Here is a 16,436-nt window from a genome sequence, read left to right as displayed (position 1 = left end):
GGCAACATCCTTATTATAATAAAAAACTTACACGCTTTGTTTCTTGTTTTAGACCATGTATGTATTATAAAATGTGTGCATGGTTTTGTCTCTATCTCCTTTCTTTGTCCTTTTTCTGGTAGAAATATGGAAAAAAGCAACATCCTTATTATAATAAAAAGTTTACAACCTTTGTTTCTTGTTTTATTTTAACATTGGGTAACGAGCTGTTCTATCTCCCGTCCTCGTAAATAATGGATAAAAGTTCCATGGAAATTGTGCATACAGAAAAAAGCAACATTTTTATTATAATTATTTATTATATCTGTAATCAAAGATTTACACCCTTATCATTGTTTCATTGTAATATTGGTTAGTTAGCTATGAAGCAATCAGTGGAGCGCGGCTGGATAATATCCATTCAAAAGCCCTATTCGACTTGGACGAGAAGAGATGTGACGTTGTGTTGTTGATCTTGGTAACGTCCAAAGCCTGACGATGGAGGCAGAATGAGTGTATCGTGTTCTCTGTTCCTCATCACTTGTTGAACTTCATTTTGGTCGATCCTGTAAGCCGCACGCAACACTTCCTCCGGCATCGCCTTCAAAACTGACTGCCTTCCTGCGAGAGTCGACCGGTATGAACTGCAATACAGTACATTGCACGAACAACACGAATTGCTCATTATATTATATTCAATTCAAATCAGAGAAGCCTCTATTCCGAAATATATTATACTTACTTGTCCGATGTTGTAAACGTTATATACTCCAACCCATCGTCTCCTGCTTGCTTGATGACTGCGTAGAATTGGGGAATGACGATGAACTGACCCTCTCTCACACGCCCATCAAACACACTCCTCCCTTCCTCTCCCACCACCTCCACTCTCCCCTCACCTCTCGTCACGTACATTATGCCATGCGCGTTCATCCTCCACGACGGAACACATGATGCTCTCTGCAGCCACAATAAAGTAATCCATTCATTGGATTGGAAAACATTAAAATTATATATAAGTGAAGCAGAAAAAAATAGTTACTGCTTACCGGGCGGAGAATAACCCTCTCGGCTCCTAATCCCAAATACTTGAGTACAGGAAGTTTGTGGCGGTTGACTATATTCATTCGTCCCCCATCTCTCACATAGATATCGGCATCCTCGGAATTGTCAGCATTGTGCTTTACACGCATTGGGCACACAAGCTCTTCAACGCCATTCTCACTATATTCATCCAATCCACCACCAACATGATCCTCTCTCCCCCACCGCCTCTGTCTCCCGTAAGGAGAGCGAGATCGAGATCGAGACTGAGGGCCGGGTAAGCTGAGACGTCGGCCGCGTCCAACTCTGGCAAAGAGTCGCGAATGCTGATTCTGTTGAAGCTTCCTTGCAGTTTCAAGCTCCACGTCCAACGACTGAGCCAAAGTGCGCGTGTTAAACCCTGCCAACATATTATCCCCAAGTCCCCCTCTTCTTCCTCTTTCTTCCTCTCCCTCCTCCTCACGACGACCGCGAGACGATGAGCCTGGCCCAGCCAAAGTGAAGGGCTGTACATCTCTAGTACACCATCAGTAACTATATAAAATAAACGAAGGAATCTACAATATAACTGAAAATGCAGATTATTAGTTAATTCGTCCGAATGCTTACGCTGTAATCCCTGCTGTTTTGATTTTGAGGGTTGGATGTGTCGGCAATGGCTACGATTTGCAGAGGCTCGTTACCATCATTGTACGACCAATACGCTGCTCCTGCAAATATCGCTATCACGTCACCTCTCCTGACTCGCCTCACCTTCTGACTCGAGTCCTCTTCGTCCTCGTCCTCCCGTCGTCTCTCTGATCTCATGCGCCTTGATCGCCTTTGAAACGAAGGTTCGTCTCTGTAAGTCTCGGGACACCCCGGGAACACAATGCCTAGTCGACCCTCACCTGCACATATATGTTTGTGTACATATATAACATACCAGTATATTATAACGAGAAATTTAGGTAATCATGTGACATACACAAACTGTATGATCAGGTTACCTCGCACAACGTAAACCAACAGATCGGCGCTGGCATATTGGGGCAACGAGATGGCGTCCATTTCAATCGTCTTTCTGAAGAAGGCAACGCCTGCGCACTCTAATTCCTCGTTGTCTTCTCCGGTGGACAACTCGAAGGTGCCACCTTCTGATCTTATCGACTCCGATTCAGACGGTTCGTGGGTATTTAGCCTGTGCAGCCTCCGGCACGCTGATGATTGCTCATCGTAACGACGACCTCTTTCTCTTCTTTGCCGATAAATTGCAGTTACAGGTGATACAGCTGATAGGGAAAGAAAAAGAACGCAGGCAAAGGAAACTAACAGTATCTGCATCAGAGGGCAACGCGCTGATCTCATCATTCCCTTCGGGTTTCTTCACTCAGGCTATGTGTCGATGCTGTTGCTGAATGTTAGTTTTATAGCATGCTGAGGGCGATATGATTAAGGCACTAGATGCCGCTGAGAGTCACATAGGCTAAACGCCAAAGGGAATCTTGATCACGTGTGATGTGGCAACTCTCAGGCGTGTCATGTAATGTCGTACCATTCGACGTGTAGATAGTTGCATGTTTGCTTAAAATGATGTTGCTGTGGATTAAAAATGCGTTTCCCTATTTCATTTTCGTTTTTATTGCTGGAAAGCACAAGTGGATCAATTTGTGGGTGAATTGAAGATATAGATGGGATGAAAAATGGAACCATCGAAGAGATATAGTTCAATGCTCAAATTACAGCTATTGATATGCAGAAATTATTAGCTAGAGGAATGAAGACGATAGACGGAGTAGGAATGTAGAAGATAATAACGAAGGGAAATATATAAATACAATTTTTTTTTGAGTTTTTACCTATCTTTTCAAGATTGTAGCAAGAGTTACACTAATATAAATGTCTTTGAATAATGATAATCTTTGCAAGCACAAGGTACATAGCATAAGAGTTCAATTTTTTTGAGGTTTTTTAAAATGGCATGAAATAAATTCTCAACACATAAATTATGAGGTATTTATCAACCAAAAATATCACTAGTAATGAGTAAGTTGTCAAAATGAGTAAAAGTGGGATTACAAATAGAATTTTTGTATCAATGAATGTTGTAAAAATACTTGTGAAAAGCTCTTTGATGAGGACAATTAAGTCAAGTGTGCCTTTCAAGGAAGCTTACATTAGCATCTCTATGAAAAGATTATTGGATGAATATGCCATTTATATACAAAGTCCTTTGTAAAATGATTGAAATATTGGTTGGATGACTCTCTTGAAATCCACAAATGGTTCATCATCTTTAACTTCAATTTTAGAAACAACATGTTCATTTATGGATTTTGCAAGTTTAAAGATTTGAGTTATACAATCTCTCCAGTGAAGCAATTTTTTGCTTGTTTGATCCTAAAGGACTTTTTGAGGTACTCTTGGAATTGGAAACCGCTAGCTATTTTTTGCCTGCACATTGCTCCTATGACCAATGTCATCTATTATGGTTTTAGCTCCTTCAACATACCAAAATTTTGTGTGGGTGATGTTATTAAGAGACGCCTTCAACTATCAAACATCAAAAGGCATCAGTTTGAAACATTAGGAGGTAGCAGTTCGAAACCCCACATGGTTTGCATAGTCCCAACAAGAGGGCTGAATTTTCAAGGAAATATCATTAGTTTTTGTAGTAGGGTTCCGGTTTAGGAATTTTCACATGATACAAGAGCTATAGGTGGAACAAGAAGAGAAGTGTTAGAGAACCCAACGCTGAGAAGGAAAGGAGATCAAAATAGCTGCAGGAGGTAGCAGTTCAAATCCCAAGAGGGATTGCATAGTCCAAGCAAGGAAGGCTGAATTTTTAAGGAAAGTCTCTCTCGGAGTGAGTCGACTAAGAGGAAGGACTTCCAGATCGAAATTTTGCCGTGGTAGAGGGAGAAGCGTTGAGCCTCAGCGTGAGGAAGAGTTGGTGGGATGCAGTTTTTCAGCGGGTAGATTGTTGGGCTAAAAGACGTCAGAAGAGAGAGGAAAAGCACAGTGAGCGAATTTTTTCTTAGTAGACTTCCCGCCAAGAAGTCTATTTTCTTATTGGCCGAGCAGTAGAAGTAAAAGCATAGATGAGCAGTTTTACATTTTTGTGGAAGAGATGACAACCGATGGTTTGAGGGATTAGGATAGATTGGACGGAGCATCCAACTATATCATCTGGAAGGAAAGGATGTCATTCCTTCTAGATGAACACTCCCTCAAGACATATGTTGACAATGTGGTGGTTGTGCCTGTAGATCTAGATTCGCTGAAGAAGTACAGAGCAGAGATGGCGAAGGCAAAAATAATGATCCTCGATGGAGTGAATGATTATGTAGTCTGTCTCATCGTTAGTAGAGGGATTGCTAAGGAGATGTGGGATGCGTTGTCTACGCTATACCAGGGATCTTCCAAGCAACAGAAGATGTACTTAGAGCAGAAACTAAGACCTGCACATATGCAGAAGGGGGAGCACATAGATTTGTTCCTAACGAAGCTTCAGGATACCTGAGAAGAGTTAGCATCTATGGGGTCTATGCCTCAATGGTTCGAGTTGGTTAGGCTAACCCTTAATTCTATCTCAAATGATTGGCAAGTCTTTGTCTAGAGTATCATGGGTAGGGTGACTTTGCCAAATTGGGATGAGATGTGGGCAACTCTTAAGCAAGAGGAGCTAAGGAGAGACCTAGTTAAGTGTAAGCTTGATGGAAGCAGCAACAGTGGGTCGAAATCCAAGGAGGAGGATGAGAATGTAGCCCTTGCATTGAAGGGCAGCAGGAGCAGGGAAGGTGAAAGAAGGACGTCTCAAAGATAAAATGCTTCAGGTGTGGGGAGATGGGTCACTTCGCTACACGGTGTGCTCCCAAGAAGAAGGAAAAAGATGAGAAGCACGATCTTAAAGTTGCACCCGTGAAGATCGAAGAGGAGGAGTTCGCCATGACAGCTGAGATACCTAAAGGAAGGAGGTGGGTTGATTTGGAGTTGTAGTTCGAAGGAACTATAGATGGGCAAGATCCTTGAGGAGCCCACCTCTTGGATCATTACCTTGCTATGAGAGCCTCGTTTTGTGGTAGCATGATGGACTAGTGTTGGATGGCTCCAAAGAGTTTCATAGAGATAATTGTAGCGGCTAGGAGCGCTAGAGACTGAAAAACACAGAGTAAAGTTGGCAGTAGTGTAGAAGGCACAAAGAAGAGGTCAGCAGCAACACAAAAGATTTAGAGGATCAGTGAAGAGAGTAGTAGCAGTGAAACTCCAACATTCACATGGTATCATACTAAAAACAATTAGTTCAATAATTTGGGATGTTTTTTCATTGCTGATGTAGTAACAACAGCAGTTTGCAGCACAGAGGAAGTTGGCAATGGTAGTGCCAGCAACAACATGGATGCAAAATTTCAGAGGAAGTTATAATACAGATGCAATGTTGACAGTGGCAAGGTCAACAACAGTACAAATGGAATGTTTGCACAGTGGTTTATGGAAAACGTGTCAGACATCACCAGTGCAGAGGGAGATGTTACAGAACAGAGTGATGTTTCAGCAGGTTGCATTACTATAGCACATTCCTTGCTAAGAGGGAGTGTTGATTTGTGGTAGCATCGGATGTGCACTAAGTCTTAAATTTTGCAGGGAGGCTTGGGCACATGTATTCCAAAGAACCGATAAAGTATTTCGGTAAATTACACCTAGAAACTATTTTATTAAAATAATTAGTTATTTTTAATGGGACCCTAAGTCTAAACTTAGGAAATTAAAATAATTAAAGGTATTAATATAAACTGTGGATGTAACTTCTATAAGAAGACAAGGATAAAGTAGAAATGATATTAGCTATTTATTAGCTTCTAATCTGGGCTATTAAATGTCAACGAGGAGATTATTTAAGGAGGCTTGAGGGTCACTTAGAAGATACACTGAGAGAGATCAAGAAGATCAAATTTCTTAGAGAGGGAAACACAACAGTTGCTAGAGGAGTGATCGAAGAGATCTCTTGTAGTGAGGGGAAGAGAGTATCCCTAAAAAGGAAGTTTTCCTGGGCCAGAGAGTACGAGGCAAAGAGGGAAAAATGACGTCCAGAAAGAAGTAGACGCTAGCCCACGTAGAGCTGACGTAGTGGCAGTGTAGGACTTAAAGGGAGATAAAATTATTTTTGAAAAAATCGAGTTTCAGAAGCCAGGAGCTAGGGTGTGACACTAGGAGGTAGAGATTCAGATTTTCCAGCAAATGGTCCGGAGAATGAGCAACATGATACCCAGCAAGGGTGACAAAGGGACTGCATGAGGCTTATGCAGTTCTGCGCAGAGGCTCTAGTTCAACGTGATCAGACTCAGATTCTCACAATGACAGGGTGAGAGCACTTCACCATTCGTTTTGTCTAGTTTCTCTCTGTATCATATTGCTACTTGAGCATCCAAGAATTGTACTCAGATTTACTACTACATAATAATAAAACCCTTAGATCCAATTTTCGCACATTGGGTTTTTCTGGGGAAATTTATCTAAAGAAAACAATGTTATTTTGTTGGATTTTCTTTCTTGTTCGGTTTCTTGTTTCTGCATATAAATTAATTAAGTGAAGGTTGCAGTGTATATATTTCAATATTTTTCGTAGGAAACTACAAATAACTTGTTCATGTAAATCTAACAAGTAGGAGAAATATCATCAGTTGCTACAGTAGGGATTCCAGTTTAGGAATTTTTAGATTCTTCATGTTTGTCCTTGATTGGATCATATCCTAATGTTAAAGGAAAACCTTTTCCAGAAAGTGAAAGCATTTAAATTGTTCGAATGCCATATAACATGTAGTGGACCCAATGATGTTTTAAAGAAACAAACCATTCAAATGATTTTTGTATCAGGCTAGTGGAGAGGATGAGTCATAATACTCGACAATTATATGTAAGCTAAACTATGAAAAATTATGATGTTACAAGTGGTCCTTGTAAATATAAATGCATGGTTTTGTAGTGACAATTGCTAAGAAAGGATCTTCCAGTTAAAAATTCTACATGGATGAAAACTTCAAACTTATCAAAGCATGGTAGCAACATTGATGAACTCACAGACAAGAACCCATGAAGAAGTATTTTGTTCCTTGGTATTTTAATGTAGGTGCGTCATTAATACATTTTTTTGTTGTTGTTTTGTCATAGGTAGGAGTATTTTTGGGTACATACACATGTAGAGGAATTTGTATAAATTCATTATGCACCCATGACCTCCTCCATCTCACATAATAATCCACTAGATGAAAATTCACTTGTTTAGCATGTATTTAGGGGTGTTAGAGTACATCTAGGAATTGGTTTTCATTTCTCTAATATTCGAAGATCTCAAAAAATCTATTGGGTTCAATTTATATTTCTTGTGGTGTGTAAAACAAGTTGTAAGCATGGTTTATTACATGGAGAAATTTGATAGAAATTGCAATTGCTAAAGATTTCAAACAAACAAGAGACACAATTCTACTTTATTGATATGCGGAATGGAAATCACAGTTTTGAATAGCATGCATAGACATGCAATAAGCAAAACCACGAATACACAATGATTTCTAGGGGAACCCAAATGGGGAAAACCCCTCAAGCCTCATTGCATTAATGAATTGAATAGAGAAACTATTACAATTTCTTGCTCCAACTCTAAGCACAACCTGCAAAAGAATAAATGTTCTCTTTGCTGAATGAGAAACTCTGGCCAACACTTTTTCAATTATTTTCTTCTCAAGCCTCCTATTTCCTTGCATAATTCCTAAGCAAATTAGCCCCTAAAAAATAGGAATTTCCTCCTATTTTCTTATGTAATTTCCAAGGATTGATCAACTTCTTTCATGCAACAACTATACACTCAAACTAATATAAAACTCATGTTACACTACCTTATCATTTCCACTTGTGTTGAGGAATTAAAATTCCTTGCATACATTAGATATTTTGGGTTGATTGATCAGTGAACTAACATATCTTTGAGTTAGAATGTTGTCCCACTGCACAACTAACCTTCAACTAACTCTATCAACAGGTAGAGGCTAGTTAACTAAATACAGCTGAAAATAGCTGAACTAGATTGCTAAAATTTAACAATCACACATGCATACCTAAAATCCAAGGTCTCTAACTCGAATTTACTAAGATAACTAAGTGAAAAGAGCCATGTGACACTAGTTAATTTCCTCCAAATTGTCGTGTTGATGTGGAAATTTGATTTACTCAATTTGACTAAGGCTTAAGTCAAATTGAGCCTTTCTTGCTACATTTTTTAACACTCCCTCTTAGTAAGAAAGAGATTTTTCATCACCCCTATCTTGCACCAATGGAATTCAAATTTACTTCTTGAGAATGCCTTTGTTAAGATGTCAGCATATTATTCCTCAGTTGGAATGTATTGTAGCAACATAATTCTCCTCTGCACACAGTCCTGAAAACGATGATACTAGATATCAAATACCAAATTCTCGGAGAGCTTAATGCAACTATGATTATCACAATATATCATTGTTGGATCCATCTCCTCACTAAAAAAACCCACAAGCATTTTCCTCATGCATATGGCTTCACATGTTTCTTGACTTGCAGCCATGTATTCAGCCTCTGCTTAGCTGAGTGCCACGAACCTCTACTTCTTTCTATACCAAGAAATAGATGTGGACCCAACACTAAAGATAGAACTTGAAGTACATTTCCTGTCTGATGGACTCCCTGCCCAATCTGCATCAGTGAAGCTTTGAAACTTCACTCCCTCTGTCCTCCTGTGCCATAATCCATGCTTGGTAGTGCCTCTGAGGTATTGCAAAACATGCTTTGTTTCCTTCCAATATATCTTGGTAGTCTTCACCATAGATCATAAAATGCAAAATTCCAAGAGTTGGGTGTGGAAAGTCCAACATAGAGAGATTTTGGAATTAAAAATCATATTGACGTGGAATTTGAAAACCCTAAATCTTGTATAATGTTTTCCTAAGAGGTCAACATAAGCTTTTCCTTGATGCATATTCCTTGGGATATTATAATTGTTAATTATATTTATGAATGTTATGAACTAATGAAACATTATAAGGATGTAATTGTGTTTTAGACCATTGTTACTAATTTGTACCAAAAAGACAATAAGATATACCCATAAGTGACATAATTAAGTGATGCCCCATAAGCAATGTACATAAGTGATACTCTTCAAAGTGAGACACATAGTCAACATGCCACAAGATACCTACCATAAGTGACATAGTTAAGCATGAATGAACTGAAGCAATGCAAATGAACCATGATACACCATATTAAGTGTCACATATAAGTGATGTAGCTTTAGTAACAAGACATAAGTGATACACATAAGCAATGAACCATGACCACCAACACATATCCATCAATGTACATAATGGATAAACCATAGTTAAAGCATAATTAACATTATTATGTGGCACACATAATTGACACACCATAAGAAACACATGTTCTAAATTGACCATAGTACATAGTGGCTAGAATATATTCAACAAGACAAGGAACTTTTTCCTTCTATTAACCAATCCCTAGTATTGAAAAGATGCTTATGCCTCTCTTTCTTAAAAATGTAGTGTGCTTACCTAAATATGAGAAGGTGGAGAGAATAGAATGAAAAATGCTAGGAGTTATGCATGAAAAATGCAAAGTAAAGACATTTTAGAAATTGAAAACCCTAGTTTTTGTGAAATTATATCCTAAGAGGTCAACGCAAGGTTTCTGTTGATGCGCATTCCTTGGGATCTTATATTTGACTATTTTGACTAATTTATATCCAATGCATAAGTATAGTAGTGTAAGAATAAATATATTATTTTCTCTTTCTAAAAAAATTTAGTCTAAGCATAAATATGAGAAGGTGGGTAGAATATTGAAGTGAAATAAAAAAATCATTACTTTTGTGCAATTTGAAAACCTTAGTTATGTGGATTTTGAAAGCCCTACTATTATGGAATTTGAAAATCCTAGTTGGTCAACATAATCTTTCCATTTGTGCATTTTCCTAGGGATGCTATATTTTTTTATTATATTTATGAATTAAATGATGCCTCATAAGCAATGTGATGAAGAAACACAAAAAGGTCAAGATACATAATATTAGGTGTCACATATAAGTGATGCACCCTAACTAACAAGACAAAAGTGATGCACATAAGCAAAGAACTAGTACCATCAACACATATCCATCAATGCACCAAAAATGAATGTTATTACATGACACACATATTTGACACACCATAAGAGAGATAAATAATATAAATTTACCATTGTACGTAGTGGTTGCAATATACATGAGAAGATATGTAATATATTAGCTGCTATGTACATGATATGATATGTAAGGAACTTCTATCTTCTATTAACTAATTCCCAGTGTTAACAAGATTTTGATGCCTCTATTTCTAAAAAAATATAGTGTAAGCCTAAATATGAGAATCTGGGGGGAATATTCATGTGGAATTTGAAAACCCTAGTTTTTTTATTTTATTTTGAAAACCATAGTTTTGTGAAATTTGAAAAAACTAGTTATGTGGAATTTCAAAACCATAGTGATGTGGAGTTTGAAAATCCTAGTTGGTCAACATAAGATTTGTATTTATGAACTTTCCTTGAAATGTTAGGGGGTGAAAGCATGGATCTGGGTTACACTCTTTTGCGAAAGAGGGTGTGTTTGGGTGAAAAAAATGACTTGATTAAGCCATTTAAGCACTCGATTAGGCCTTTTTTAAGAGCTCGACCAAGCTCCTTGGGCATTAGAAAGGTAGCTCGATTGAGGGTTTAAAAAAACCCTTTATCGAGTTATAATGCTCGATCTAGCAATGGCTCAATCGAACCAGTTTTTTTATAAATACTGCTCCCATGGTCTGTGTAACACCGTCCTCCCACACTTACCCAAGTTCACTAGTCCACCTGGGTAAATATGGGACGAAGAGTTACTATGATATGACTCAACCTCCTAGGTACAACTAAATAAGTGGAATCATCCAACCAAAAATTTATTGACCTCCCCGAGGAGCTACAAGACCTCCAGAAGCTAAACAACCACTCTAGGTGTCGAGACCTTGAGATAGAATTCTTTTTCACTGACCTAGACTCCCAGTCGCTTGCATAAAAAAGGAAATCCAATGATTGTAAGCCTCCAGTTGCATGGATAACCTTTCCTCCTAGAAATTGTAGTCTAAATTACCCAGTTCTGTGTATGCGACCTCGAGATTTGAGTCATTTTTTCGGGGCTAGAATGCATACTTCTACCTAGAGCTTGATAGAACTTTACAAAATGATGAATTGCACAAGGACAATGGATTTAATTCAAAACTTGATCAAGGACTTGACCTAACCAGGCCTAACCATGATAGACATTCTGTCAACCACATATTAAACATGTAGTGTTCAAGTCATAATTACATATATGAACATAGGAGTCTCATACATATCTGAAAATCATGAAGAAGGTATCATTCTATCTCACAATAGTTGCATTATCATCTATTAGTTTATTCATTAATTAACCATTCATTTACCAATCAAAACATGATGAGAGTCATAACTAAAGTCTGTCATAAAACCATGCTTATAACCGGCATATAACCAGAATAATAGAAATGATAGACCAACCATTAAATCCACATAATAATAAGTATGAATACCTATGAAATACAAGAGGAGAAAGAGCTCTTATTAACATATGCAAATCCAACCAAGTCAGGGACTTCCACATACCGCCCAACCATAGATTGGGTTGAACCAAAATTTTCTTTCAACCAATCACCCTCATGCCATATTCCAAGCATGAATGTGGAACTCACAACAAAACAACTAGGGCTTCCTCAGGTTGTACTGCATATCCCCCCATTACTAGTCAAGGGATTTCTAGGCCAGAAGTAAGAAACTACCCAACCAGGCTTTACCGCAATCTCGCCATTACCGGTCAAGGGATTCCTAGGCCCAAACAAAGAAGCATGCACTACCAGACTTTACCACAATCCCAAAAAAATTGTTCAAGGGATCATTAGGCTCTAAACAAGCATGGATGGCTCTAGATTTCTTCACCAATACATTGAAGAATTTTCCTGTCTCTACCCTCAGACTTTACCGTGTATCTCACCATTTCTAGTTAAGGGATTCCCAGGCCCTTGGGAATTTTTCTGAGACCACCTCACCTGATTGAAAAACCATTCGATAATCCAAATGAAAGAACCCCATCACACCATGGATATCTGGAAATGGCAAGGCAAATCTGAAACCTTTGTGACACTTGGAAAAACCCATGCCAATGATAAAAAGAGAACCAAATACACGCGTGCATGTGCCATGCATGCCAAAACCAATAAGGAAACCACACATGCAACTTGATACTTGCAAGTAATGACATTGTAGCCGTTTGATCCAATTCTTCCTTGCTTGTTTTTTACTTTCTTTTCCTTCCTTTGCCTTCCTTTCTCCAATTCTAGAGTGCACCAAGAATGCTCTAAGTGTGCAAGAGTATGAAAGAATAGGGAGAATAGAGAGAGAGCTCCAAAAAGTGTGTAAGAGGATGAGAGAATAGGGAGAATAAAGAGAGAGCTCCAAAACCATACTGACAAAAGGTTAAACTAGCAAAATCTGTGAACTAATCCTCAAAAACCTTTTTATCAATGAGGCCCTCTATTTTCATCAATTTCTTCTATTTCCCTTCATTTTCCTCCTCACATGCAACTTATGACCTTTCACTTTTTCTCCTATTTTCCATTATTTTCATAAATAAATGACAATTAATTTTTGTTTGCGTTTTCAAATGCCTTTTCCATTACCTTTTCCATTTCCTTAGCCATAATAAACCAAATGGACGGGCACTAGTATGTTTTTCCCAACATTCAAAATGGAATAAATATCCCATGACGTTGGTCTTATTTTGACTTTATGAACTTTATAGCATGGATTTTTAATTGGGGATATTTGCATAGACCACGGGTAAACTAAGAGCTCGACCGAGAGTGTGATAGTAGCTGGACTAAGAGTATTAGAGCTCGATCGAGTAATTAGAGCATGAAGCATTCAATTCAATCTTGCCAACCACCCTGCCAATGTCCCTAAGGCTCAAAAGAAAGTAGGTATTCTACCTTTTTTGTTTTTCTTATTTAATTATTTTTGCAAAATTAAACAAATTAATTTAAAAAAACAACCATGTATAATAACAATGAAAACCAATTAATTAAAAATTAAAAAAACATACAAAAACCACCAAAAAAAACCTTTCAAAAGAACTTAGAAAATCACAAAACCAACTAAGAAAATCATAAAGAAAACCCTTCAAAACAAGTTAGAAAACCACAAAACCAACCTAAAAAACCATAAAAAAAACTCTTCAAAACAACCTAGAAAACACTTTGAAACCACCAAAAAAGCTATAATTATTTGTTTCTTACTTGCAATGTTTTGTTTATTAAATGCATATTTTCTAATTTTGAATAGTATTTTTTTTCTTCTAATTATTTTAGGTTTTAAAGTTTTTCTTTAGGAATTTTGTGAAAAGAAATTTCAATTCTTTAAATTTAAAATGCATTTAAATTTCTAGCAAATTTGACAAAAAATGTACGTAAAAAAACTACAGAAAATAATAAAACTATAACCAAAAAACAGGTAAATTAGGTGCTTTTCATTGACATAATGAATATGGTTGCTCATGATGGATCTCTATGTATAAAATAAGAATTATTATTATTATTATTATTATTATTATTATTAAATAAATTTATATTTTAAATATTTTTTTAATAATAAATATATTATGATTTTAATTTTAGAAATAAAATATCAATCTTTAAAATTAAAAATCTCTCTCTCTCTCTATATATATATATATAAAACAAAACATTTGACTTAATTATATATAATATTTAACTATATATAATTGTAACACACATACACACATAATTTAACTATAACATGACATAGCTATATATTATAGTTCTATATATAAAATATAACATAACATATATATATATATATATATATATATATATATATATATATATATATATATATATGTTACAACACAATTTTAGTTCATAATAGAACTATATAATTATATATATTTAACTAAATTATAACTTAGTTATAACATTACATAGCTATACACTATAGCGCTTTTTCTCTCTTTCTATATAATTATTAGTTCATAACATAAACTTATTTAACATAATACATATCACATAACTATAATTATTTTTCATAGTTATACTTATATATATTTAACTAGATTATAACATTATAACATATCACATAGCAAGATATATTATAGTTCTATATATAGTGTTTATAACATAACATAATTTGATAACTATTAAACATAACATGAATTATTATTTAAAATTTAAAACACAACATAAAATTAATTAACATAACAAATTTCTATTATATATATATATATATATATAACAATATATATTTAACTATTAAAACATAACATAACATAGTGTAACATGTATTGTGCATAACTATAACATTTAACATAGCATAATTATTTAAAACATTATATATATATATATATATATATATATATATAAGTTCATGTTTCAACAATGCATTATTGATAGATACACTAAATCTAGTGAATAAAATCATTTAGTCTCTTTTCTAATCTATACCATATTGTTTTATTATGTAGTATATTGTACGAGAAACATTGTCTTCATGTTCTTGCACCTAGTACATGTCATGTGTCAAGGTCAAACATTAAGAACTTTAAGTTTATTGTAGTATTTGGTTGGCATGAAATTTTATTTGTTTTGTAAATAGGTTTATTTCAACTTTTAACAAAAATATTTACATATTTATGCACTATGAATAAAATGCATTATTTAAAAATGAGAAAAATGGTGAAGGTAGATTTGATTACTTATTTTGATTGTGTTTACATGGAACTCAATAATTTGGTTGATAAATTATCAAAAAATGGACTCTAAAGTTTAGGACTTTATGCTAGATTATTCTGCTTAAGTTTAGAAATAATTTTTTTGTCAACATTTTTTTCTTGGATTAGTTTATATGTATTATATGTAATATGTTGATGAATTCTATATATGCACCTCAACTCTAGGCCATCGCAGTGCAAGGGGCTATGTTATACGTGGTTAGGCTTGTGATAGATCACGTAGCCCATTGAGATTTCATGTTCCACTCATAGATCCTGCCTTCGACGCTAGTCAGAGTGTTAGAGGAAATGTTTTTGTCTCTATTGATGATCATGCTATATCTAGTGGACCTTCTTTGCCTATTTCAAGTACACCTCCTACACTTTTAAATCCTCTTTAAAATTTATGTGTTTATGTCTTGAAATTGTCTTTATTTTTTAAATTGTCTTAAACTGATGTGTTTGAATTTAATATATATATGTTATTATACTTCTAGTTTGTTAATTATATATGTTAAATTATGTTTATGATTTAAAGGCCCTTAGAAATCCTAAGCTGAGGATTAGAGTGCAACGTTGATCAATCCGTGGGATGATGCTACAACTCATATCACATTAGAGGCTAGAGGATGTTACGACCCATCATACGTGGATCACAACAGAGATAGAGAAGACCCCTTTCAATTCACTGACTCATCTTACATTGTATTTGATGTTGGATGACATCAATAGGTTGATCGAGACATATCGAAGGTTGAGCCCACATATCCACATATTGCAGTCCATACATAGGATTAGGAGGCATGAGGTTAGAGGCCCAGATACTTGGGAGGTGGTGAAAGAGGCTGCCAAGGACATTATTGTTCGTGGGGAATTATTTAGCATCCCTCTGGATTTCCCTGCTAGAGATAAAGGTTTGATTCCATAAATATATTTTAGGAATGTTGATGCAACCCCTTTTGTGTATGATAGATTCATTGGAGCTTAGGGCTATTTCCCCCACTATGACTAGGTCGCCATTTATTTTTCCAAGCATTTACATATAGATTTTGTGTTACATATGAGGTCAAATTACACTTATACCAAATCTCATTATTATGGACTTAGCTTGGGGCATACTTATGAGCATGAGGGGGCTCATAGGGACCTTGGGAATATACCAACTCATCTGAGATTCTTTCCACTATCATCTCGAATCTTGGTATTACTAGAGGACTTTCTAGAGCTCGGTGGTGAGACGAGGGAGACTATTGAAAACAACATGTAAACGTCATTGGCCAGTGCACGTGTTACATTGGATGGAGAGATTAGGATACCACCATCATTGCCCTATGACCCGCCAGTGCCCTTATATGATGATGCATTTATCATGAGTTTACCCTTTGACTAACTTTTTACTTATACATGTATGTATCATGATGCCGTTCGTGATACTTGGAGGGTGCATGACCTGCGTGACATAGACCAGGTATATATATATATATAGGAAATGTTTTGACTCTTATTGTCAAATTATACATAATTA

General features: G+C 36.0%; 1 protein-coding gene across 1 annotated transcript; it reads right to left on the bottom strand.

The window, feature by feature from the left end:
- Positions 1 to 265: 265 nt before the first annotated feature.
- On the bottom strand, positions 266 to 2,371 carry LOC149167013 (cocosin 1-like). The gene is made up of 5 exons (XM_089432840.1): positions 2,013 to 2,371; positions 1,633 to 1,913; positions 1,029 to 1,529; positions 722 to 939; positions 266 to 623 (listed from the first exon to the last, which is right to left on the bottom strand). The coding sequence occupies exons 1-5, from the start codon at positions 2,368 to 2,370 to the stop codon at positions 410 to 412; spliced, it is 1,572 nt and encodes a 523-aa protein (XP_089288966.1). The 5' UTR covers position 2,371; the 3' UTR covers positions 266 to 409.
- Between the last annotated feature and the right edge of the window lie 14,065 nt (positions 2,372 to 16,436).

This window comes from Pinus tabuliformis, chromosome 5_1 (genome assembly GCF_031772625.1).
Source record: "Pinus tabuliformis cultivar Carrire ecotype Pingquan chromosome 5_1, CPIR1, whole genome shotgun sequence".
Classification (NCBI taxonomy): Eukaryota; Viridiplantae; Streptophyta; class Pinopsida; order Pinales; family Pinaceae; genus Pinus; species Pinus tabuliformis.
Note: the sequence above shows the minus strand (reverse complement) of the source record. Positions and strands in the feature narration are given on the sequence as shown.